The sequence below is a fragment of the Primulina eburnea genome, chromosome 9 (genome assembly GCF_022965805.1).
Source record: "Primulina eburnea isolate SZY01 chromosome 9, ASM2296580v1, whole genome shotgun sequence".
NCBI classification, from domain to species: domain Eukaryota; kingdom Viridiplantae; phylum Streptophyta; class Magnoliopsida; order Lamiales; family Gesneriaceae; genus Primulina; species Primulina eburnea.
The window spans coordinates 33,906,310-33,931,707 of record NC_133109.1 but is presented as its reverse complement, the minus strand read 5'-3'; the positions used below and the strand labels follow the sequence as shown (position 1 = coordinate 33,931,707).

At 36.5% G+C, this 25,398-nt stretch overlaps 3 protein-coding genes across 11 annotated transcripts; 1 reads left to right on the top strand and 2 right to left on the bottom strand.

Moving 5' to 3' along the window:
• Positions 1-218: 218 nt before the first annotated feature.
• Positions 219-2,868, bottom strand: LOC140841942 (uncharacterized). The gene is made up of 3 exons (XM_073209690.1): positions 2,638-2,868; positions 1,264-1,420; positions 219-616 (listed from the first exon to the last, which is right to left on the bottom strand). The coding sequence occupies exons 1-3, from the start codon at positions 2,827-2,829 to the stop codon at positions 483-485; spliced, it is 483 nt and encodes a 160-aa protein (XP_073065791.1). The 5' UTR covers positions 2,830-2,868; the 3' UTR covers positions 219-482.
• Positions 2,869-4,982: 2,114 nt separating this feature from the next.
• On the top strand, positions 4,983-11,237 carry LOC140841941 (protein LNK1-like). Of its 5 annotated transcripts, none has more exons than XM_073209684.1 (11): positions 4,983-5,168; positions 5,301-5,420; positions 6,111-6,288; positions 7,273-7,847; positions 7,927-8,236; positions 8,314-8,388; positions 8,598-9,024; positions 9,163-9,269; positions 10,207-10,352; positions 10,582-10,717; positions 10,960-11,237. In XM_073209684.1, the coding sequence occupies exons 3-11, from the start codon at positions 6,247-6,249 to the stop codon at positions 11,056-11,058; spliced, it is 1,917 nt and encodes a 638-aa protein (XP_073065785.1). In that variant the 5' UTR covers positions 4,983-5,168; positions 5,301-5,420; positions 6,111-6,246; the 3' UTR covers positions 11,059-11,237. The 5 variants fall into 5 exon arrangements, with proteins under 5 accessions (XP_073065785.1, XP_073065787.1, XP_073065790.1 ...); XM_073209686.1 differs by having other exon boundaries at positions 6,052-6,288; XM_073209689.1 differs by having other exon boundaries at positions 7,238-7,847; positions 10,960-11,236.
• A 1,488-nt stretch (positions 11,238-12,725) lies between these two features.
• Positions 12,726-18,632, bottom strand: LOC140841938 (uncharacterized). Of its 5 annotated transcripts, none has more exons than XM_073209682.1 (4): positions 17,759-18,632; positions 13,865-16,016; positions 13,617-13,781; positions 12,726-13,104 (listed from the first exon to the last, which is right to left on the bottom strand). In XM_073209682.1, exons 1-2 carry the CDS (start codon positions 18,017-18,019, stop codon positions 13,887-13,889), a joined length of 2,391 nt encoding a protein of 796 aa, XP_073065783.1. In that variant the 5' UTR covers positions 18,020-18,632; the 3' UTR covers positions 12,726-13,104; positions 13,617-13,781; positions 13,865-13,886. The 5 variants fall into 5 exon arrangements, with proteins under 5 accessions (XP_073065783.1, XP_073065781.1, XP_073065780.1 ...); XM_073209680.1 differs by having other exon boundaries at positions 13,617-16,016; positions 17,759-18,028; positions 18,375-18,632; XM_073209679.1 differs by having other exon boundaries at positions 13,617-16,016.
• Positions 18,633-25,398: the final 6,766 nt, after the last annotated feature.

Genomic DNA, 25,398 nt, shown 5'->3' with positions numbered 1-25,398 from the left:
CATCTCACAAAAATATAAAGTCCGGCGATTTTTTTTTGTTTTACAACCGAGACCGATGTAGCATAGACTCGCTATTGAATTAGTCATATTACATTATATATTTAACTACTTTAACGAGATGTGAATTATTCTAATTTTTAAATGAAATTTTGTTGGTTATGACACGATACTAAAATTATTATTTTTCTACAGTAACAACCATATGCAAGAACTGGAGATTTAATAAAACAATAACTGAAAATTGTTGTGTAAATGTGAATTTTAAAAATTGACACCACACTTGGATTTTCGAACAAACCCCCAGGGTAGTAGTGTAGTACCCTGGGGAGCATACAATGACCAAAATTGTCTCGGCCACGGTGGTCAAACCCATTGGATGCTTATCATGGGGTAGCATCGAATGAACCGATTCTTTTATGCATTCTTTCATTACACCTCAATATGCATACATACACAAATTTCTTTCAAGTGACGGAGAAGGCTCAGCTGTTTCTTGGAAGTGATTCTCTGCCTCCTAGAGTTTGAATTATGGCCTCTAGAAGTTTTATCTCTTTATCTCGCTTTAATATCTCTTCTTGTTTCGTGCGCAACTCTTCCATGTGCAGTTCGAATACCTCTGCAACAGAACAGAACTATATGAATGTGAAGTTCATTTTTCGATATTCTTGGTTCCCTAAAACCTGAGTGAGAATTACACATTCACTTTATTTATTTAGTTTTAAATTATTATACATCTATCACAGTTCAGCTATGCAAGATTCATCTAAATAGCTTACAACAGTTGTCAGATTTCTATAACCACTGTATATTTATCTGGGATCAAGACCAGATGCATGTTACGAATTAGCTTTGACACAAATAAAGCACAAAGCCACACAGGCAAATACCAAGATTGAAAGATTTGTCTGATCTCTAGGGTGTCACTGCACCATTTCACAGGTAATGCATAACGGAGAATAAGATGATCTAAGTTGCATAACAAAAAACAAAAAAGAATCTATGGTGTTTACATGTCCAATTATAAAAGCCCAAATACCCTTTTTTTTCTAATTACAATTGATGCCGTATTAGACCAAAAATATTACACCTGATGGCATTAAATCATTGCCTTTATCTTGCATAAAATCCTTCTACAGAATTCTATGTCTCATTGCTAACCAAAATTTTATTGAGTAAACTATTGACACAGAATATGAACCAATAAAGAATTGAATAAAAGGATTCCCTTTGTGTAGTCCTAATGAAGGAGATAAAGAAACATACTCGTAGTGTTTTCAAGTTCTTTTGTAATATCTTGTTCACGTATTTCAGCAGCTTTCTGTGCTGCCTCAGCATGACGCTTTTCCATACGTGCTCGAGCAGCAGCTGAAATGGAAGCGTCGAGTTCTCTTTCTAAAGTCTCTACTCTTTGCTCAAGAACCTACAGTAATTCGAGAATCTGTATCAAGCAATCACTCAACAATGTTTCTGTCCTCAAAAGGGACAAGATACATCATTTTGATATACAAATACAAGTTGCTAATTGCAGTATGAATCAGCCCCTTCATTTTAAAAAGTGTTAAAGTCAACTGAGAACAAGAAGCTTCTCAGACAAACTGACAGCAATAACATGCACACGTACAGATAGGAAAGTCATTACATGATTACAGAGGAGGTTTTAAGTCCACGGTTTTGTTATGTCCGTCGTTTATCATAAAAAAAAATTATGAACATCTATTTGAGATAATCATTACCACATTGGATCATTCAAAGGTTTAGTGGATTTCTACAAAACTTGGTTTAGGCATTTTCATAGAACAAAAACAAATGCATAACAGCTGCATGCAAAACCCATAGGAGAATCCAACTCACGTTAATCCATGGTCAACATATGATACTATGCCCACAAAAAAATTACAACTATCAAACAAAAGTGTGACCACAAGCTTGTCCCTCTCTAGAGCCAACTATAAACCACATTCTAGATATAGAAGCCATCGTCAAAGGGTCTACCTTATTTGAAGTATAACATGATTATAACATGGTTACCAGCAGCATACACTTGCTTGAAACTAACATCATTGCTTAAGTTATTATTTACAATGTTAGATGAACGTAGATGTTAGAAAATCTAAATTGTGCTAAGCTGAAAAATAAAGTGACAAGTGTGACACTGCTTCCAATTGGAAACTCCAAGCTAATGGCTATCTACTGTGGTCCGAGACGTAACACAAACAAGACGATCACATCCAACAAAATCAAATATATATCAAAGCTTCAAGGACGTTTGAAGGAATTTAATAAAAATCTGTGAAGCCATAGAAAGCAACTTCACGGAGAGTACTGACCGACACCCCTCAAACGAAAAAAGATAAAATCAATTCTTCGTTATCATCATTTTCTAAAAGTATAGGTTTTGCCATCTCAGATCCCCCAACTCTCCATACTCCATTAAATCCTCAGATTCCGCTTCACCCGAGAATGTTATCTCAGCAATTACAGAACGAAGCACCAAACCCCAACGATTCAGTTCCGATCAAGTAACTTGAAATCAACAATACATAAACCCCAATTACAGGAGCAATCGGCAACCAACACAATCCAAGAAAATTTCACAAAACAAAGTCGATTGATTGAAACACGAAAAACACACTTGACCTTGATAGTTCGAGCCTGTTCGGAGCAGAGGGAGGCTTTGGCGAAGGTTTCATCGTCAACGTAAACAGCTTTTTTGATGAGTAGCTTCTGCAGAGAGTCGAGATTTGACGACATCTCCGCCAGATTGCTGATAGCAGCCGTCCATCTTTCGCCCCCTTTCCCCTTCTCCTTCTCTCTCTCCTCCATAGCCATTTTTTCTCCTGTGTTTTCGTTTGTGTCCTTTTATTTTATTTTATAAATCCTCAGCTATCATATTATTATTATTTTGTCATTTTCTTATAATAAATATATCACTTGGGCAACTGCACTAAAAATATATTCACAATAAAAAATAATATTCTTAGCACAAAAAATAATATTTTTTCATATATGACCCAAATAAAATATTTGTCTCACAAAATACGACCTGTGAGAGCATCTCACACAAATTTTTGTCATACACTAAACCTTAATAGTTCAAGTTGATGCGTGTGTTTTTTAAGAAAAAAATTTATTAAATATTAATTAAACTACTAAACGTTTGTAAGGACAATGAATTCAAAAGAAATCCCAATGATTAAGATAGGTAAGTTTATGTTATATTTGAGTAGAAGTGTGCTTGTAATTGTTAAATAACAAAAACTTGTGTAAGACGGTTTCACGGGTCGTATTTGTGAGACAGATCTCTTATTTGGGTTTTCCATGAAAAAGTATTATTTCTTTTTATGCTAAGAGTATTACTTTTTATTATGAATATGGGTAGGATTGACCCGTTTCACATATTAAGATCCGTGAGACGGTCTCACTTGAGACCCTCTCTTGTTAAATAAAAAAATATTGATGATTATATACTTTGTATTTCAAAGTTAAATGATCAGTTGATCGTCTTATATAAAATAAAAATTGAGAATAGATTTTTGTTATAGCATAGACTCGCCCAATTAAAACCCATAGAAGCTAGCAAATAGGCAACTTGATATGCCGACGATGACAATGATGAAACAAAACACAATGCACTTGAGGGTAAACTTTGTAAATATCCACTACAATCGGGCCTCAATCGAAAAATATTGAGGATTGATATGTTAAACCATCGAACTCTACGGTCCAAGGTAAATGTGTGTGTCGCAAATCAATTAAAACTCCTTCCCTAATCGCACAAAGCTTTGTGAGGTGGGAATAAAATAAACCTGACTAGACAATGTACTATCCCTAACAGCACCACTCCATTTGCATCTCGACCAACCACTCTTACTCCAAAATAAAGAAGAGATATGATAATCGATGCATCGACATTGATTTTATTTGATCCATAGAAAGACGAGTTTTTCTACCTGTTTTCGCATAGAAAAATAGCTCTATCTTAGATTCGACAATCACGAGTTGGATGTGTATTGCTTTGATGCAGTTGTGTGCTTCTCAGATTCCTAAAGTTTTTGCGATGGCAGGAGAATGGTAACCTAGAATGGGACCATGTTCGAAAACTAGCAAGTTCTCTTAACATCTCGAGTGGATTGAGTTCTTGAGAATGACGATTAAGTAATTTGACACAATGTGATGCCAAAATTAATTGTTATAACAAATAAGATGTATAGGATAGCGTAGGTTTGTCATAGTTAATTGAAAAAATCCGAGGGTGGGTTTAACTAATCTCATATAGGCAAAAACTTGTGTGAGACAATCTCATGAGTTGTATTTTGTGAGACAGATCTTTTATTTGGATCATCCATGAAAAAAATATTACTTTCTATGCTAAGAATATTATTTTTATTGTGAATATCGGTAGGGTTGACCCGTCTCACAGATAAAGATTCGTGAGACCGTCTCACAAGAGACCTACTATCTCATATAAGTATTTTAAATGAAATGATTTGCTTAGGAGAATTGAGAAATAATCGAATACATCACTAATTTATATACAAAATTTATAAAATCTAATACATGTGCTATGTAGATTTTTATAAAACACATATTTATCGAATCAGACTCGTTCTAAAATAAACCCAAATTTTCTTAGTTCAACGTCACGAGTCTCACACTTGATAAAATTTGAAATGTCACCCTGACTTTTGATTCCAATCCGATATATACTTGTAATAGATTTTCAATGTTATTTTTGAGTTTTCTTCTATTAATTTAGTTTCACTATTTTATATATTTAGTAATAATAATATGAGCATAATTTCAACAAATATTGTTGAATTTTGTATGAGGGGATTAAAATTGAAGAAACTTAAACTTCATGGACTCCAGGGATTAATATTAAATCTAGAGAACACGTGGACCAATCACATTCCACAAATAGATTGTATCTCGGCCCGCTACTCTCCACCACGAAATTAGTACTAGTGTACCGACCCTTGCCACGTGTCAGAACCTCCACGACCCAAATTCATTTCTTTATTTTCCATTAAAATATTCCGCCAAAGGAATCTGGAGCCTGAACTCTGTGCTTTGCGAAGAATCGGATTTGGAGTTTTTGCTGGTGATTATTCTCGTGAAGTTTCGTTTCCGGTGAAATTTTCGATTTTTCGGAGTTTCGCGATTTCCAGGTGGGTTTCGGCTGACCTTTTGTTCGAGAGTAGTCGAAGGTCAAAGTTTTAGCAGCAATTTATTTTGGTTTTGTTGATTTAACAAGATTTCTTTGTTTTCTGGGGCTTCGGATGGTTTGATCCATTTTTTAGAACCTCCTGGATTTTCCTCGGAAGAATCGAATATCAGGGTTCTCGCTGGTGATTTTTTGTATAATCAAGTTTCCATTTCTGGTGGATTTTTCGGTTTTGCTGAGTGCTCTTGATATCCCGGTGAGTTTTCCGGCGATTTTGTTTATTGGCGGAACTCGTTTATGGATATCATTTCTATCTATTATTGGATTGTTGCTTTAACTGGAATTTTAATCGTTTTGGACATCTATTAATTAAATCGATTCGGTTTTTGAGTTTATTTTGTTTGATTGTTGAGAAATAAATAATTGGAGAATTTGAAGTGTTTCCTTATGGAGTCGAGTATTGGCTTCGGCTGAGCTATATCGACTATTGAGTGTTTCAGGTTGCACCTGGATGGTTGGATTTAAATTCATCTTTTTGACTCAAGATTATAGTAAAGAATTTGAAACATCTTGTGTTGCCCAAATAAATTTTACTCAATTATATTTTTTTAATTTTAATTTTAAATTCATTCTTCAATCTAATCAGTTTGAAATCAATCCAAATCCTCCCACAAAATCCAAATCCTCCTATCCAAACACAAACTTATATTTTTATTGACTGATTCAAAATTCTGCTGTGTTTCTGGCAATAATTTTCACCGTTATCTTTTATTACTGCATACAGCTAAAGTCGGTAAAACCTTTTGCTGATTATTGAATCTGACCTAGGACAAGCCTCATAAGAATAAAATTTATATATCTTATAATAATTCTGTTTTTTCTATCAGCAAGCCGAGATTCTTTTCTCTATTCATATTCTAATTGGATGATATGGAAGTTAATACAGGGGTAAAGTCGACTACAACGATTAGCTTCTCAATTGTTCTGACTCATATTTCAATTGTTTCTTTGATGGACTAAAAAATGGAGGTGAAGGAAGATTTGTCCACAAATATGAAGAGAAACGCTCATAGTTTTGGTGCATGCTAACACTTCAAGGAATGTCAAACTTGTGTATGTACGAGGTAGGTCTCCTCCTGGCCTGGTTAGAGCAAATTGTGCCATTCTTTTATCATTGTATGTTGGTCAAAGTAGTGAAAATATGGACTTATTGATCGCAGTATAGTTGTTGCGGTTTCAATCTTTTGTCCTTTTTTCTGCTTATATATTTTGTACAATTTAACTTTTAACAGCATTGATTGCATAGAGTCAGCTTGTACCTTAAACTACTGTTTTAAGGTGCCAGTGATAAATCTTGATCCCATAGTTATTGGCTTAAACAACATTAGATCCATCATCCATGTTTCCTGTTTTCTACCCGTGATCATTTCGTAGTATGAAGTTATATGCCTAGTATATGAGAACAAGGGAAATGAGACTTGAGGTTAATTAAATGGGACTTGAAATTATTTTTTTTTACGTTGATTTATTTATTTTCATGATAGAGTGAGTATCTAAGTAGACATAAATTTTATTTAAGTACTTTATTGTATACTACATTCTATATTTATTTATTTTTTGTCAAAGAAAAAAAACTCAACTTCAACCTCAAGGAATGAGATACATTCAAAGAAATAAAAATTAAAACTTGTTGGAGCAGTAGACCTTTTATTTTATATTGTCATTATTCTGCGACAAAATCTGTGTTGTGGATTTTCTAATGCCATGTGATCTGTGTATCTGCAATTTTCCTCTTATGCATGTTGCATCAGCCATCAAGTTAGAAACTTTCAGTAATGAATTTCGAGAGTAGTAAGTTACCCCACCCTATCTTGTCTCTGACAGATAGACTACCAAAAATGCTAATGTATGGTCAAAGATATTTTGTAAACAAAGCACAAGAGATTCACCAATTATACGAAGTTGTATGTTACTCGTATAGAGAGGAACAAGTAAATTAAGCATTGTAAGCGTGTATATTGCAAGTTTTAAGTAGATTATGTCTTACACATTTTAATTAAGTATTCCTCGCAGTTATTACAGCTAAAATTCTGTCACTGCTGCTACAGTTAGAAGATATAGCTTGGGATGAGTTATGCCTGAGTGAAGATCATATAGTGCCCCAGCCTGGTTCTAATAGGGGTGTTGATCCTTCTGTCTTGGGTGAAAGCTGCAAAAAACCTCTGCTCAAAGGAAATACTGCATCTAATTGTGCTAGATATCAATCTGCTCTTAGATGTGCTGGTCAGGGAAAAGAACAAGGGGAATTTTCAACTCCGAGTGATCCAAGAAACATGATTTTGAAGCAAGATTCATGGCCCGCACCCAAGAGTGGATTTCCTACTCCATCTGACAGCAACTCAGTAAAGGAAGTATCAAGCTTAGTTTCTATGAATGCCAGCTTATCTGGCTTAAAAAATAATAACACAGGTTCCAATGGTAATGAGATATGTGAGAATGATACCACTCTCAGTGATAAGATTACTGTAGTTGATAACAACTTTAGTTATCCACTCGATGACATAACTCAAACAAGCAAAGATATTGATTTCTTTGAGAATACTGACGAAAAGGATCCCAGTGATTTCTTATATTATGATTGGCCGGAAATAGGAAACTTTGAGGATGTTGACAGGATGTTTAGGTGAGTTATGAACTATATTTCTTTAACTTGGATGGAGTGTCATGACTATCATTTTGATCATAACCGCTGCGTCTTTCAGAAGTTGTGATTCCACATTTGGAGTTGGGTCCAGTAAAGAAGATGAGTTGCGTTGGTTATCATTGGCAGATGATATAGGAGTGCCTGAAGATATGCCAAATTCAGATTTTAAGTTTCCAAATGCAGTTGAAGAAATTTCAAAAAATGGTTATTCCTTGAAGAGGAACTCTTATGACGATTCTGCCTTGGCTAGCTCATCGGTTAGGTTCAAAGAGAGTTCTGTGCCAACAGAGAAATCAGATTCTTACATGTCATCTGTGAATGGATTTGCTATAACTGATAGCAAAGATAGGCTCATCAGTAAAGAACAGGTAACCGTACACACACACACATATTTAATTGATGTTCTTTTCTTGAATCACTATACACCACTTGGAAATTTTTACAGGCAACGGGAATCAAGGGTAAAATTCAGGCCAAAAATTCAGCCAGCAGCCATGCCAAAACTGGAAGTGGTGGAATAGTAAGTGAGATAAGTTATGGTTTTAATCTCTACTGTGAAATATTCCCTTAAATGATGAAAGGGGTATTTTATAAAAATCCTGTAAGTTGGGCCTCTGTAAAGTTTTACCTTCTATTTAAGCTTGTCAAAGTTGGAAGAAGGTCTACAGCTAGTCAGAGTTTGCCACACATGATGATCACTACATAATTTGTATTTTATATATTTTACAGATTAAGGAGCACAAAAAACAGTCAAAGCTCCCGCTCCCCATCCAGTTGGAGGGAAAAAGAAAAAAGCATTATTTTGGAAATGGTAGTTTCGATTGTATTAGTGACCGGTCAAATCCTGGGGCTATTACTCGTCACCTTTTCCCGTCTGTGTATAATCAACAGCAACACCAAACTGCGGCTCCACATTTCTATAATTATTTGCAGGATAGTGCTTTTGTTCATTCAGACAGCAGCCATTTGTCAGATCAATTTTCTGTTGAGCCAACATCATTCCCTATCAAATCTGAAATGGACTTGACCTATCCTTCGCCAAGGGAGTCAGGGCATGCTTCCCATCAGTTGCAAACGTTGGATGGTTTTCATCCTTCATTTCACATGTCTGCCACTGAAGGGGGTGAAACTAAAGAAAAACTTAATACTCTTCAAGGTAGTTGATCTTCATCTCACAATTGCATGTCCAACTTTTCATGTCTTTCAGATTCTGACTCGATAGAAAATTTTACCTTTATAGAGTTAAGTTTGAGAATCATAGTCATCTTGAGGAGTTAGCTAGTAATTCCTGCAGGAGTAGGTTCATCAAATGTACATGAAAACTCAATTAAGAGTTCCGGTTTGGATGATATTTCACTTGAAGCAGCTACCCTGCGCCAGCTTCACCTTGTAATGGAACAGGTAAAAACTCACCGTTTGATGTTGGTCTTGATGATTTATAAGGAATCCGCCACTCTCATTTCAGCTCTTTTATTGAGTGAAAACTTATTTCATCTACAAAGTTAGATTCTACTATATGTGCATTACAGTTTTAAGTCATATTCCTTTAAGTGAAACTTGTCTTTGAATCCTCGTATTTTTTATTTCCTTCTGTTCTTTCATTTAGCTTCAAAGATTTTGATCATATACCTGGCTCAATTAATTTTCTTGTGGGGGGAGGGCCTGCATGGATTTAACTTTAAGGTGCCTGCATGGATTTACTTAGTATTTGATATAAATGCATAACTGATTATGAGCTGCAATGGATCCTAGTAATATATGCGTCTTTACATCCTTATTTTTATGGAAGACACAGTTTGAAATAGCTTGAGCAGTTCTTGTCTTATAAACTCATGACTGGTTGTTATAGTCAAGCTCATTTTCTCGTCCTTCCTTGGTTCTACAACCAGAAAGTCTACATTTTATTAGCTTGCCATATACATTTCCCTTATGCACCCCCCAGCAGCTTAGGAGTCTTGGAGAAATAGCCAGTGCTAAAGCTTTTATTACTACATTTACATATAGGTATTTTTTGATAATAATATCAAAGTCAGTATGAGTGATTCTGAGAGGAATGGGTAGAAAAAGATTTTTAAGGGGCTGGGCTGGGCTGTCTGCGTGTTTACTTACGTAGGTAAAATCCATCCCATTCACGCATCTACTCCCTCATGGTATTGGATTACGCTACAATGGCAGAACAGAAATAGAAATGCCATTTTGTTTATTAATTTGTCATTGTAACTTATAATGGCGAAAGTTCAAGTATGCTTATCAAACCGACAACAGTATAATTAATTGTTTTGTTCTTTTTCCCACCTAACTATCTTGAAGTTATATGTGGTTGACATTCTTGATTTAGTTGGATTTGAGAACCAAGTTATGCATAAGGGATAGTTTGTATCGTTTGGCTCGGGGTGCTGAACAAAGGCATAACCATACAAACCAGAATGGTGGCTGTGGAGATGGAAGATATGCCCGTGGAACTTCCATGGTTGATGGAAATAAGTATGTGATACCTATCCTGGCTTTCAATTCTGTCTATTGTTGCAAAACATCAATTGGAAGTGATGTTATTCTAAATCATATTTTCCAACCAAGTGAATACCGTTTATCAAGTCTCAAGGAATCAGTACTCAGGAAACATATTCATCTCTGGACGAGCTGCAAACTTTGATGCAGTTTGCCAGCAGTTAAACATGAAATTATTAATGTTCTATTTCGACTTCCTGTTTAGGTGCGCCGGATTTATGGGCATGGAAACTGATACAAACCCCTTAGACCGCTCAATAGCGCACTTGCTCTTTCACAGGCCTTCAGACACATCTGCAGTACCTGCCCTTGATTCTTTGCCTTTCAAGTTACCAAGAATGGTAAGCATTTGATGCATTGGAAGTTGTGGATCCATTGTGGGGATAATAGGGACAGTCGTCTCCTTTCAAATGAAAAAGCTACAAATTTCATTTTTTTTTTCCCCTAAAATGTAAGTTTTAATACATAGAGTTCCCCTCTTACTAAATTTCCTAGTCTACCACTATGCTTTGGATCTTACCTTGCATTTAACTAAATCAGCAATCGTTTATCGCATTATCTCGATTTATAATGTCTCGACCAGGTTCATGGGTCCATCACTGGTCAGCCTGTAATGGTCGATAACTTGGTCGTTCAGGAAGAAACATCAGCTAAAACAGAGAACCAAGGCTTTGAATGTTGACTCAAAATGTGGAAGCCCATAGGCTACATCGTCTCATATTGCTGATGTTGTGTAACTTTGATTTCTGTTTATCAGTCTAATCTGGCGCGCATCCTTGTATCGGTTTGCATGATAAACTATTTAAATCACAAAAGCTTTTTTTATTCCTGATATTAATGGTTACCCCGTGTTATTGCATTTGTTGGTTTGGTGTTTTTATTTCTGTAATTTTCTATAAAATTTAAATCATTCAAATTTTCACCCTTTCTCAGAAATGATGTATTACTATATTATATCTAATATTGTATTTTTAAAATTTAAAATATTGTGTAAGTTAATTCAAATATTAATTTTACACAATAAGTTACCAGATTTAATCAAAACATGTTTTATTTGATTAGTTAACAAAAATAATTTTGATCAACCATTTTTTTAAAAAAACTGAAATTCTCATGTATGTTATAAAACACTCAAATATACTTGTAATGTTGAGTTAATTTTCGAAAATAAAATTTAATTAATATTATTTCTTCATATATCCTATAAAAAACGAAAAAAAAAATATCATTTTGAATAGTTGAGTTTGCAAAGAATTTAAAAATAAAAATAAAAATCCTCGAGTTAGCCCGATGCCCGAAAAGCGGTATTATTTGTATACACACATACATGCGGACACTGGAGCTCCATTCAAATGCTTTCCAATCAGATATGAAAATTGTACTAATCAAGAAAAGATATTCGACACACAACACAACATGGCCTGAATTAGAAATGTGTTTAGAGGGGTAGAATAAACACTCTAAACTTCCTTCAAAAAACTTGAGCTGACATCAACATTTGTTAGTTGTTTTCTTAAACGACTAGAGATATTAGCTCACTGAAAAAAATATAGTCCGGCTAGAATAGGCACGCCGACTATAAAGATAAAGCTTAGAGTAAATGACACAAGACTTTTATGGAAGATCAAATGCAATATCTTTTTATGTTTCTCATTATTCCACATGGAAAAAAATTCACTGGAATATTTTGATTTATACGGCTTTTGTACAAACTCACTTTAACTAGGGTTCGTCTATACTGAAATTTTTAGTATCTAGATAAAAACTCAATTGTCTATTGAACAATCCGTTAATACGGATACACCGTCGTATTTGGTTTGGTATTGCTACCGCACATGACTTCGAAAGTCATGATGATATTACTGAAGAACGTCTTTATCAGAATATTTTTGCTTCTCACTTCGGATCAATTAGCAATTGAACGACTAGAATAGATAAGTTATCACATATAGATAGTTGATTATCAAATAATGAAATTACGTGTGTGCATAGGTGATCAACAAGATGTTTAAAAAGTAAGAGTGCTTGAGATCTTATAGATAACAGATTATGAAAACTTCAGTCAGTCATCTTCAATTTTGAATTTGTCTACTTATACTTGAACTTGTTCAACGGTCGAATATTCATCAACGATCATTTAATTAGCATCTGACATTAAAGTAAGCTGTCTTTTGTTGACGTCGGACATTAAAGCAAGTTATCTTTTGTCTCATTACAAATAACAGGGTATGTTAATCAATGCACAAAAAAATTAGATGTGAACTCTAATTCTAGTTAATTTTTAAATAAATAAGACCGTTTGTAAATCATATGCATGACGCATCAAATTACTACTTATATAAACATGAATGAAATGAAAAATTGCTCACATTTCTTCCAAAGTAAGTCTGAGTACGCTACAAAGCAAATACAATAACAAAAACAAGCTTCGTTGAGCATACTTGTTCTTGCAGTTGCCTATCCTCTTTCAGAAGGGGATTGTTCAAAAAATAGTTTATGGCCACTTCTGTTTGACTTCGATGTTGTCTTTAGATCATTTTTTGGCACTAAAGTTCCTTCCAAAGAAATGCATATTTTTCCATCCTGGACATTGTCTTGAAATGGAACTGCTTGATACAGACTCCTCCACCATTCTTTTGCCGGTTTGTAAATATGCCAGGAGAATGCCTCAATGAATCGGTAAAGTGGAAGCTATTCCAAGTTTTTCCACTACACGTGTTACAGCCTGCTGATAAATCAGGGCGTAAAGTAAGATTTGGGACAACATCGAACAAACAGCAAATAATATGATATGTACAGAAAGATGTGACTGTATCTTATGTACCACACAAGGGGCTTCACAGCAAGAAATGTTTTAAATTTATTATATAACTAATTAGAGCTTTAAGTTTTGCTATGGTCAATTATCTACCAGTCCGTTGGATTAGAAGATAGGAAAAGAAAGAATCTCAGACCACAGCCGTACATCGGGTGTACTGCATATAATCGACAAAATGGAGGCTAAACAATATCAAAACACGCGGTGCTTCAGCCTGCTGCAATGTTTAAGGATGAAGAAGTGGTATCGAATAGATTATCAAGTACCAACTATTAGCTACGACCCCTAACTGGATTATAATTTGCATCGTAACTGGCAATAGATGTGTTGATTGTTATTTTTCTCCATTGACACTTTCGTCAGGTTTTATTATCACTTAGAACTCTGAAGTTCGCAATAGGACATGAAGAGAAAAAAAATACCATAACCAAAGTCCTTGAGGCTAATTCCGTGCAGGAGCATGAACTGAATATCTTCACGCAAACTAGTTCAGCCTAAAATTATACTCAGTACCAGCAGCCACATCACAACAATGGGGCACATTCTTTTGGCTTTACGGTTCAATAAGGAACTATTTCCTTTTTAATCTGCAGAAGAAATTAGTCTTTAGTTTCCTCAAAATCTGTTTTTGTTTATTCTGATTGAGGTTGGTTATACGAGCAGCACTCACCACATTTCAACCACATAGAACCCTAACCAAGCACGGGGTTTTTAATCTGCGGTGAAACATGACCACGCTCGACAAACCGCAGCATAAGCTTATCAGCCTCTTCTAATTTCTCCTCTAAAATCAGTCTCTTGCTCACTTTTTCACACAGCTTTAAATCAGGAATTAGATTCCGGTTAAACATTCTACAAGCCACTCTATATGATCCAAGAGGATTCCCATTCTTCAAAAAGCTTTTCATGAGAACGTGGCAAGAGTTTGCATCAATTCTAGCAGCTGTTCGCAGGATATTTCCCAAGAGTTTATAAGCTTCATCAATGTGTCCAAAAGAGCAAAGCTTTTCAACGACTTGGTTATATGCTGTTCTATAATTTTGTCTTGGAAGCATCTTTTCTAGTAATATCAACAAATCATCCACCCTACCCTGCCGACAGAAATGGTGGATGAGGGATCGATATGTCACAGGAGTTGGAAGTAAACCATTGTGCAGCATTTTCTTGCTCATTTCTATCGCCTCGTCTATTCTACCTTTCCTGCCTAACGCATCAATGACCGTCGTATAAGTCACTTCGTCAGGGTGTTTGTTATTCAAATACATGTCATCAAGGACAGATAGAGCAGTGTCCAGGTCATCCTTCTGACAGAAGCCATGAATAACAGTAGTATAATTTACAACATTGATTGCACAACCTTTATTCAGGCACTCCTCCATAAACTTTTTTGCTCGATCTGGAAAGCCCTCACGACAAAGAGAATGAATCAAGAGGTTAATTTCAACTGGAGAGGGGAAAAGGCCTTTTCTGGTCATTTCACTGACCAAATTACATGCCTCAGACAGCTTTCCTTCCCGACGAAATCCAAGCATGACAACGCTGTAAGTCACAAAATTTGGAGTCCACCATCCTTCACTCATGTTCATCATCTCTCTTGCCTCTGAAGAATTCCCAGTCTGACAAAGCCCACTCAACAAGGCTGTAAATGAGACACAGTTCGGCTGACAACCATGCCTGTACATCTCCTTCAGTAACATTTTCGCCTTATCAACCTCTCGTAGGCGGCAAAATCCATTCAAAACAGCAGTATAAGTTACAACATCAGGACGGCACCCTTTCGAGAACATTTCTTCAACCATATCTTTAGCCCTATCCATCCTTCCTTGTCGACACAAGCAATTTATTATGGCAGTGTGCCCAACTTTGTCAATACAGAAACCTATTTCTTCCGCTTCATGTAAAAATCTAAGAGCCTCATCTGCATGGCCATAGTTGCAAAGCATGTGTATTAGGGTGTTGTAAGTAACTTGATCAGGTAGTAACCTACTATCTTTAGACATATTTTCAAGTTGGCTTCTCAATTCATCGATCCTTTTCTCTTTGCACAAATATCCCATGATGGTACAGTAGCTAACTCTATCAGGAGAACAACCTCTGAAGGGCATCTCTGAAATCAGCTTCTGTGCGTCTTCAAGCTGCCCCACCTCACAATAACCCTTTATCAAACAATTATAGGTAACAACATTAGGTTTAATTCCAACAATTTGCATTCTCTCCAGAAACCTAAATGCCTTCTCCAACATTTTCCATTCCACCAGTACATTAACTGCAGTGTTACACATTGAAATCTCAAGTTCCACCCCTGCTCTCTGCATAATAGTCAAGACCTGCATCGCTTTCCTCAAATGTCCAGCTCTACTAAAAGACACCATGACACAACCAAAATCTTCAGGCCAAAGCTCAATCTTCCTGCGAACCATTAACCGAAGGACTCGTTTAGCCCCCTGACACAACTTAGTCTTGCTGAGAACCTGAAGTAACACATGATAAACCATGGGATCATGCCTGTACCGCCACTGCCTGTCGGCCCAATAAAAGAAATTTAAAGCAACTCTTTCATCAGATTGAGCCCTAACTACAGCACAAACTTGACTGGGCTTCAAACTTCTCAGGAAGTGCTTCAACTCCGCTTCATGTTTGGGAGTCCAAGCTATCCGAAGATCAATTAACCTGGACACCTCTCTCACTAAAGGGTGTCTAGATTCGTCAAAGCCCGCCTCAATTTTCCTACCAACCCCATTTCTGTCTCTCCTGTAAAACGCCTCAGAAGCCCTAAAATCATCATCATTCACATCAACACTTCTTCCCTTTTCATCTTCAACCTGCAGTGCAAATAACGGCCTTTCTCTTTTATATGTATTACAAGACATGATAAAAGAAAACAAATATCAGACAAAATAATTCAAGTAAAAAAGAAATAATTATTCATATTGAGCATGACAATATGTGGAAGAACAAAAATTATTGATGCATCGGTCATGGTGGTCGATTGAAATTTCACAGTAGTGACACATGAATGCCAAAATTTCGATCCTTTCTATGTTGAAGTGTAGAATACATATTGCATAGTGTCAGTACCCAAAATATTTATTTTAGCAGTCCGATTTATACTTTATAATAGGCTCAATGAAAAATGAAAGCTTGGATTATAACATAATATGCAAATGTCTAATGAAATTGGGCTGGCCCCCATGTAGTTTCCCATAAATCATAAATCAATTGATTAACTAAATCAGTTGACTAATTAATTAACTAATGGGAAAGTAAACAGAGAAGTTAAGAGAGTTGGACCATTAACTTGAGTTTCTAATCATATGCAAGATATGAGGCATAGTTGAACATAGGGAATGCACATCAGTCAAGTTACTCGTGAGTAGCTCATGAGCGGCTCGACAAAATCTGGACTCGAGCTCGGTTTGACCGAGCACGAGTCGAGTTTGAGCAGCTTGAATCTTTAATTGAGTCGAGCTCGAGTTTCACACTCTCAGAATCATTGCAAAAATTGACTAAATTGTTTGCTAAAAGGATTTGAAATCAAATGCTTCGTTATTAGTCAAACAGATGGTTTATGGTACCAGTATGAAATTGTTTCTTTTCCAATAATCTTATCGATCAGGCCGCTAGGTGATTTACCATAGCATGTGCTCAGGTGTTCTGGGTAAGCGAAGCGCACAATAAACAAAATATTCTAAAAAGATAAAAATCAAATCAAATTATTTTAAAAAATATGAAACACAGGATAACATATATTAAATCATCATCATTTTAATCTTCCAAGTTCCAAGTATCAAATATTAAAATGTGAGGGCAAAAGGCAAATGCGGTGAGGGGCAGAGACAACGTGAGTCATAGGCAACAAGATATTAGGTTTCCCCCGCTCTATTTTTTAATAAATAGAGGATAAATCACACTTTAGTTAGCGACTTCTCATCTATCATAATTTTTTTTAAAAAAAAACTGTTTTTCTTTAAAGCCTACAAAAGTGCACAAAAGCGCATGTTCCATAGAAGTGTGCTATTTGGAGTGCAATGAAACGCAGGGCACTTTGAGCTTAAGTGCGCACTTTTTGCGCTTTTGACAACTATGAATATTACTATTAACTAATGAATATTGCTAAAAAAAGAGCTATTAAGTATCAGAGGCAGAATCTATTAGCTGCTTCTTTGATCATTTGTTCACCTTGTTGTTCTCAAACTTTATCTTGTTGAAGAACAGCACATCGACAACTGCATATGTCACATCTTGCCACACTGACCAAAGTACGCTCTTCACAACCCACATAGATGATAGAATCAGTTCACTGTTGCACACGCTACACTCCTAAAGTATTAATCAACAGGCATAGGCTGTTACACTCCTAAAGTATTAATCAACAGGCATAGGCTGTCGCATATTTTGGGTTGCGGGAATCACCATTCGTGCATGTTGCAAAAGCATCTCAAATTTCCCTTCATCAGTTCTCTTGGCGCCATATTTTACAAACTCGAATAAAATATATTTTTCTAGTAATAAACATACATTGTACCAAAAGGAATTTCAATAAAATTTGAATTCATCGAATTACCCCCATGATGTCACCAAGCTTGATTCTGGGTTTTCTGGGGGATTTCTCCACCGAAGGAACAATCTGGATCACTTCGGCTTCCTCACCGTCTTCCACTTCAACTTCAACATTTGCCTCCGCCCTCGCAATAAAGGAGCAACTTTTACTCAATTTCAGAAGACTCGACTTTTGATGACAACTTGTAGAAATCAATGCCGCGGCGGAGGAATGCCGCGTAACCGCCACGGAGAACGCCAAAGTCTTGGGAGTTCTCGTAACCATGAAAGGAGACTACGAAAACGATTAGAAAAACCAGCAGAAGAAAAAGCACACAAAAAATCACGCCGATTCCATCACACTGTAAATTAGGGTTAAGTTGGAAGCTCGGTTCAAAGTTTAAACAAATAAAAATCTAACTTAAATCGAGTGCTTGCTTCTAAAGAATACGATCATTGAACGATCATTATTGAGAAAGATATATAAATGTGGTGTTAAAATAATGTTCTATTTGATCTGCTCTGTATGAATAAGATCAAGGATGTTTTGGCTATTTCTTAAAAATGGCTTGGAATTTTTTCAAAAATGAAAAGTAATAGAGATACTCTTCAACCCCCAAAGTAGAACATTTTAAACATACTCTTTCCTTTCGGAGGTACCGTAAGCTAGCGGAGGCGGAGGCGGAGATGGTGGAACGGCGAAGAAGGAGAAGCTTTGAGGTGAGCGAAAGAAGGCGTTGGCGAGACAGAGCTGCTTCTTGACTCAGTTAAACAGGTCATCTGGCCGTTTTGACAAAATTCCGAGAGATTTTTCCCCGTAGTTATTATCTAGCAACGGTCCAAGCAATCACAAATCAAAAGAAAATCACTAACTGATTGAAAATTAAAAAATCAGTTGTATCGATGAAAGATTTGAGTTATGTTGTGTGTTGAATTTATGAGTTTTCCCGACAAAACCAGCAGCGCTGGGGCGTTTTCCCAGTGAACGGCGCGGTATCCACAGTGCGGGGAGCCCGTTCCGGGCGCTTCTTGGAGCAAAAATAAAAATTAAATAAATCCATGGACATGAATGAAGCCTGATTGGATTTAGACACTGTTTGATTCGATTGATCAGATCATGAATAAAGAATAGATTTGTTGTGAGACGGAAATAAAAATAATATTTTTTAGTATAAAAAATAATATTTTTTTATAAATAATCTAAATAAGATATTCGTTTTATAAAATACTATCGGTAAAAACGTCTCACGTAAATTTTTGTTTTAAATAATCATAGATTTTTGTGTAAGTTTGCTTCACTAATTAATTAAGCTATTTTATTTCTTATCCTTAAAATCAAATGATTTATCATTCAGCAAATAACTCATCATTCTATAAACAGAACCAAATGGTGCCTAAGGCTTCTTTTTTAATAAGTTGGTTGAGTTTGAGTCCTTGATCAGACTAAGGGGGTGTATCGATTATAGACTTTTAATGATTTTTATGGAGTTTAAAAGTCTAGAGGTATTCAAACTAGACTTTTATATGCTCCATAAAAGTTTAGTGATATTCAATGTAAACTTTGTAGAATTTTAAAAAATCATGTGTTATTCAAACTTGACTTTTAAAAACTCTACAAAAGTCTATAGGTATTCAAAATGTCAATAGACTTTTAATAACTCTATGGAATTCTATTAAGTACAAGAATTATATCCTAAAGTACAACAATAAAATGTCAACAAAAGTCTTTGATTCAACCTAAAGATTTGGATGTACATTTAATACAAACTTTCATTCTTTTCTCATCTATTTATTTTTCTTTTTATTTGTACTTTTTAAAAACTAAATTTAATTTTCTTTTATTAATTATTATATAACATTTTATTTTAATTATTTTCTTTAATTTTTTAGTTAATATATCTTAAATTATTGTATAAGCAAATTCATACCGATACTATACCAAAATTTTCGGTATACCAAAAAAACCTTACATTTTAAAAAAATTTATAATTTATTGTTTTAAAATATTATATATTTTAAACTTTTTGTATATTTTTCCGGTATTTCGGTATATACCAAAATTTTCAAATTGAATCGTACCGTAGCGAAATCTTCGGTATACTTAAAATTCGGTAAATTCAATATTTTTTTGTTACGGCAATCTCGATATACAGAAAAATCGATATTTTTCCCCACCCCTAACAGGGTTTGTATTGGTTTGTGCTATATTATACAATTTTCTTTCAAAGAAGTGTCAATTTGATAAATTTCAAATTGAACTAGATAATGAAGCTCAATTGTCTTCATCAGCACAAGTTTATGAAGGTGACGACTTTGATCAGTTATTTAATACTCAAAAACAACAACGATCAAATTCTAATGCATAGAGGGATATCATAGCCAATGGAATGTAGAACGATATTGATCAAATTGTCAGTAATGATTTGATTTTTTTAATAAAAGACTACTCATTATTTTGAGTGTTCTTTTAATAAAATTTTATTATGGACTTATAAAAATATTATTCGTTAATACGTTGAATTGACATAAAGAATTGAAATTTTGATTTCAATAAATTGGATAGTTCATTTGTCGTTTTTCACAAATTAAATTGATTTAACTTTTAAGTAAGTAAAATTCATTTACATTCATAAATAAAAATAATAATTTAAAATTGAAGAAGTTATCTATGTCCAATAATTATTTTAAAAAATTAATAAAAAATAAATCACAATTATAAACTACAAAATTCACAAAATTCTATGAAATTTTTTAGAAAAGTCTACAAAAATCTTGGAAAATTTTTTATAAGAGTCTATGAAATTGTTTTACAATTCTATGAGATTCCATAAAAGTCAATAAAAATCCATCAACTCCACAAAAGTCTATCATTTAAAAAAATCATTAAAAATCTTTCAAAATTAACATTTTGAAAGATCATGGAGGCAGATGCAACATTAATAGTGTGGTTAGGGGGCATACCTCAAAGGATGGTAAACCATTATTACAAAATTACCAGTTAGTGTCAAAGGATTGTATTGTGTATTCTATCCACTCTACCAGATTAAGTTGGGATCTTCACAAGAAGAGGTATCAGGAGGCATACCTCAGAAGCTCAGCAGCATCTTCTGCATTGGGATTGCTAACTGTTGCCACTCGTTTCGCACCTTGGGCTGTTCCCACAGAAGTACCAGATTGGCCTTGAGGGGCTGTGTTTTCTACATCGCTTCTCACTCTCTCTCTCTGATTCCGACTAACTGAGCCTTAGACTCCACTACAGCACCTTTTTAACAACATATAATAACCAGTATAGAAGTGTGACAATACATTCAAGAAAAGATAAGGAACTATATCAGATTATATTAATCTAATTAACAAAATGCAATAATTGTTGGGTAGCAAGAATTTTTTCTACTTGATAAAAGAATCGAACCGTGATGGTTGAATTATTATATAATTTAAAAGATTTGAGTTGCATCATTACTACCAGCTGTAGTTTTTGATAAAGCAGCAAACGCTCGGTCCTACAGTAATCAGGTGTCTTTATGTTATTTAACCATTGCAATCGCATTAACGAACCTAGGAATACTATAGATTTCGATTTTCGGTCTATGTATCGACAACCAAATCTCATATGTATATGAAAGTTGTAGATCGATTAATTATGTTATATATATTGTTATAAAATATCCTTTCGATGTTTATTATAACATATAAAATTAATTCGAAGTTGATCACGCTCCTAATATAAAATAAAAGTACAATAACAAAATCAAGTATGCTTAAAAACCAAATTCAACCTTAAAAAAGAAATCAAAACATAGACGTTTGGGAATAAGATCCCCTTAATCCCATCAAATATAGAAGAGAAAAGAAGAAAAACGCTTGTGAAGTTCTTGTTTGATCTCATTATTCTCCTGACTTGCGACTACTTCTTGTCTCCAATTCGATGATCTTTTTTTTTTTTTTTTTTTTGGTATTGGGGCTTCCATATTGATACCCTTGTAAGAGCCCGGGTCATGGATGACCCGGAATATCAAATGGATTCCCAAATCCGAGTAAGTCTGCAGGTGGATTCTTCTGGAGCCGGGCAGGTGCAAGCCCATGCTCGACTCTCCGGGCAGTCATAGGCCCGGGCTCTTGTATAAATCTCCAGGGAGGCATTCTACCCGGCCACTTCGATATGAGCACCGCACTCGAGTATACTAGCAGAATAGGATGTGGGCGACTGTCCCATCTCTGACACCGTGCCGATGAGTTGACATGTCAGAATATAGGGTGTGCTCAGCCGTCCTACTATAATTAGTAGCTAGGTAGCACGGAGAACGAGGTCATCATTACTCCTCATATTATAAATACCAGGTTTTCTCTTTACATTTGAAGGGGATTCATTCATTCATTCACACCAATCACACAGCCATCACTTGGCTACATTGGTTTTATTGCTTGAGTACCCTGCTGACTTAAGCATCGGAGTGGTCACGCCGGACACCCCTCCGGCGCCCATTCACGAGTTCCTTTCATTGTGTGCAGGTTACAGCTGAAGCCATATTACGGAGATATATCTCATTGCTCTTATTCCCATCATTATATTGATAGCAGATCCGGTGGAGCTCCCGACCCGGCTCACCCATTTCACCAGGATCGCATCATTGGCGCCGTCTGTGGGAACTTGAGCTCAAGACGTAGATATGGTTTCCATTCGAAGCAAGTCCGACCTTGCTCGGCACCACAGTAAGCCCAACTCTCCTTGGCAAACATAGAAGTCCGACCAGCTCGGCATTCAGATCTTATATGTGGATTTTATATGAGCTCGAAGCTCAGCAGCTATTCCGGATTGACGTGGAAGAGTATTTGCTATGTACTCAGTAGCATACAGCTGTAGTCTAGCTCAACTAGAGAATTTCACTCTACCGAAAATGAATTCGGATTCAGTATTTCCAGGTTAGTGATTTGGTTTTTAATAAAACTAATATAGCAGGAGAAACAAAATCTTTTAAGTCCAGGAGATAGGAGGACCCGGCACTATATCTTAAGTCTGGGAGGTATGAGGCCTCGGCATATTATATTAAGTCCAGAGATCCGTACCCTGGCTCGGGGCTCCGTACCTCGACCATTTATGAAGGCCAGGGCTCCGCACCCTGGTTATCTATTAAGTCCAGGGATCCGTACCCTGGCTCGGGGCTCCGTACCTCGACCATTTATGAAGGCCAGGGCTCCGCACCCTGGTTATCTATTAAGTCCAGGGATCCGTACCCTGGCTCGGGGCTCCGTACCTCGACCATTCATGAAGGCCCAGGCTCCGCGCCTTGGTTATTTATAAGCCCAGGGTTCTCAAACCTGGCTCGGGGCTTCGTACCTCGACCATTGATGAAGGTCAGGGCTCCGCACCCTGGTTATCTATTAAGTCCAGGGATCCGTACCCTGGCTCGGGGCTCCGTACCTCGACCATTTATGAAGGTCAGGGCTCCGCACCCTGGTTATCTATTAAGTCCAGGGATCCGTACCCTGGCTCGGGGCTCCGTACCTCGACCATTCATGAAGCCCAGGCTCTGCGCCTTGGTTATTTATAAGCCCAGGGTTCTCAAACCTGGCTCGGGGCTCCGCACCTCGACCATTCCCAAGTCTCGGGACATGCTCCCCGGCCCAAGGCTCCGCGCCTTGGTTATTTATAAGCCCAGGGTTCTCAAACCTGGCTCGGAGCTCCGTACCTCGACCATTTATGAAGGCCAGGGCTCCGCACCCTGGTTATCTATTAAGTCCAGGGATCCGTACCCTGGCTCGGGGCTCCGCACCTCGACCATTCCAAGTCCCGGGACCTGCTCCCCGGCCCAAGGCTCCGCACCTTGGTTATTCAGTAAGTCCGAGAGACAAAAGGCCTCGGCATCTTATCTCAAGTCCATGAGGCACGATACTCCGGCATTTCTTCTCATTTCTAGGAGACATGAAGCCCCCGATGCTTTTATAGAACAAGATTGATTATCTCTTTGGGAATCCAAGCATGACTGATCGGGACAGCGAGTATGACTCTAGCCCGACTATTTAAGGGATGTGTGATGATACCCTTGTAAGAGCCCGGGTCATGGATGACCCGGAATATCAAATGGATTCCCAAATCCGAGTAAGTCTGCAGGTGGATTCTTCTGGAGCCGGGCAGGTGCAAGCCCATGCTCGACTCTCCGGGCAGTCATAGGCCCGGGCTCTTGTATAAATCTCCAGGGAGGCATTCTACCCGGCCACTTCGATATGAGCACCGCACTCGAGTATACTAGCAGAATAGGATGTGGGCGACTGTCCCATCTCTGACACCGTGCCGATGAGTTGACATGTCAGAATATAGGGTGTGCTCAGCCGTCCTACTATAATTAGTAGCTAGGTAGCACGGAGAACGAGGTCATCGATTACTCCTCATATTATAATACCAGGTTTTCTTATCTTAACATTTGAACGGGGATTCATTCATTCATTCAACCATCACACCAGCCATCCACTTGGCTACATTGGTTTTTATTGCTGGAGTCCACCTGCTGACATTAAGCATCGGAGTGGTCACGCCGGACACCCCTCCGGCGCCCATGTCCCGAGTTCCTTTCATTGTGTGGCAGGTTACAGGCTGAAAGCCATATTACGGAGATATATCTCATTGCTCTCTATTCCCATCAATTATATTGATAGCAATCCGGTGGAAGGCTCCCGACGCCGGCTTCACACCCATTTCATCCAGGATCGCATCACATATATATAGCAAAAGACCAAGATCACTCCGAAATAGTAGAAAATCCGTATATGATAATTTTCATATTGAGGTGTGCTGGGCAAAATACCCGCCTAGCGCAAGTTGCTCGCAAATAAAATATTTTTTTCCTTCATTATGGCACGTTGGGACGGTCGGTTTTCTCCGCCCTAGGACAGTCTCCTCGCAACTCGTGATTTGCTTTCTATATTACGTACTAGGACGGGAAAAAATGTCCTCCTTAGCTCGGTCTGCTCTCAATTTAACCAATTTTTTTCTTTTTTTTGATCAAGTACATCTGCTACAAATTAACCGAAACACATGAGAGACGAAAATGTATAAATTATGAACAAAACCATGCAGAATCGATACCTAAACTTATATTATTTAATTTTTTATATTATGATATTTTAAAAAAATATATATATTATTTACATTTTGAGTCATTTTTAAAAATTAAAAGCAGAAAATTTACATTTATTCGGGAAAAAATGATAAATTCAGTCCTATAAGTTCGCCACTTCTAATTTTTGGTCCCTTATCTTTGCCACATTTGGTTTGCATTCGTTATCTTTCCATTATTTAGATATTTGGTCAATTATTTTCTCAATTTCCATCACGACTGTTGAATTGACATTTTTCCTTATTGACATGAAAATTTTGTATTGTAAGTCTGTCACATCGCACATAATATATAATTTAACATAAACATCATATTTTACCTCCCATATCAATCGGTATCAACTTTTATTTGGAAGAAGCAAAACTCTACTTTTCTTTCAACAAATCTCTAAATTTATAAGAAGAAGAAAAGTTCTCTTACCATAGATTATGATATCATATGTATCTGAAGAATGAATATCCTAATGTAAATGTGGAAAAGAGCACAATCGATGGTTTTTGGACAAGTGATAATTCAGGTCGAAGAATCCATCGCTGCTGAAATTGGAGGG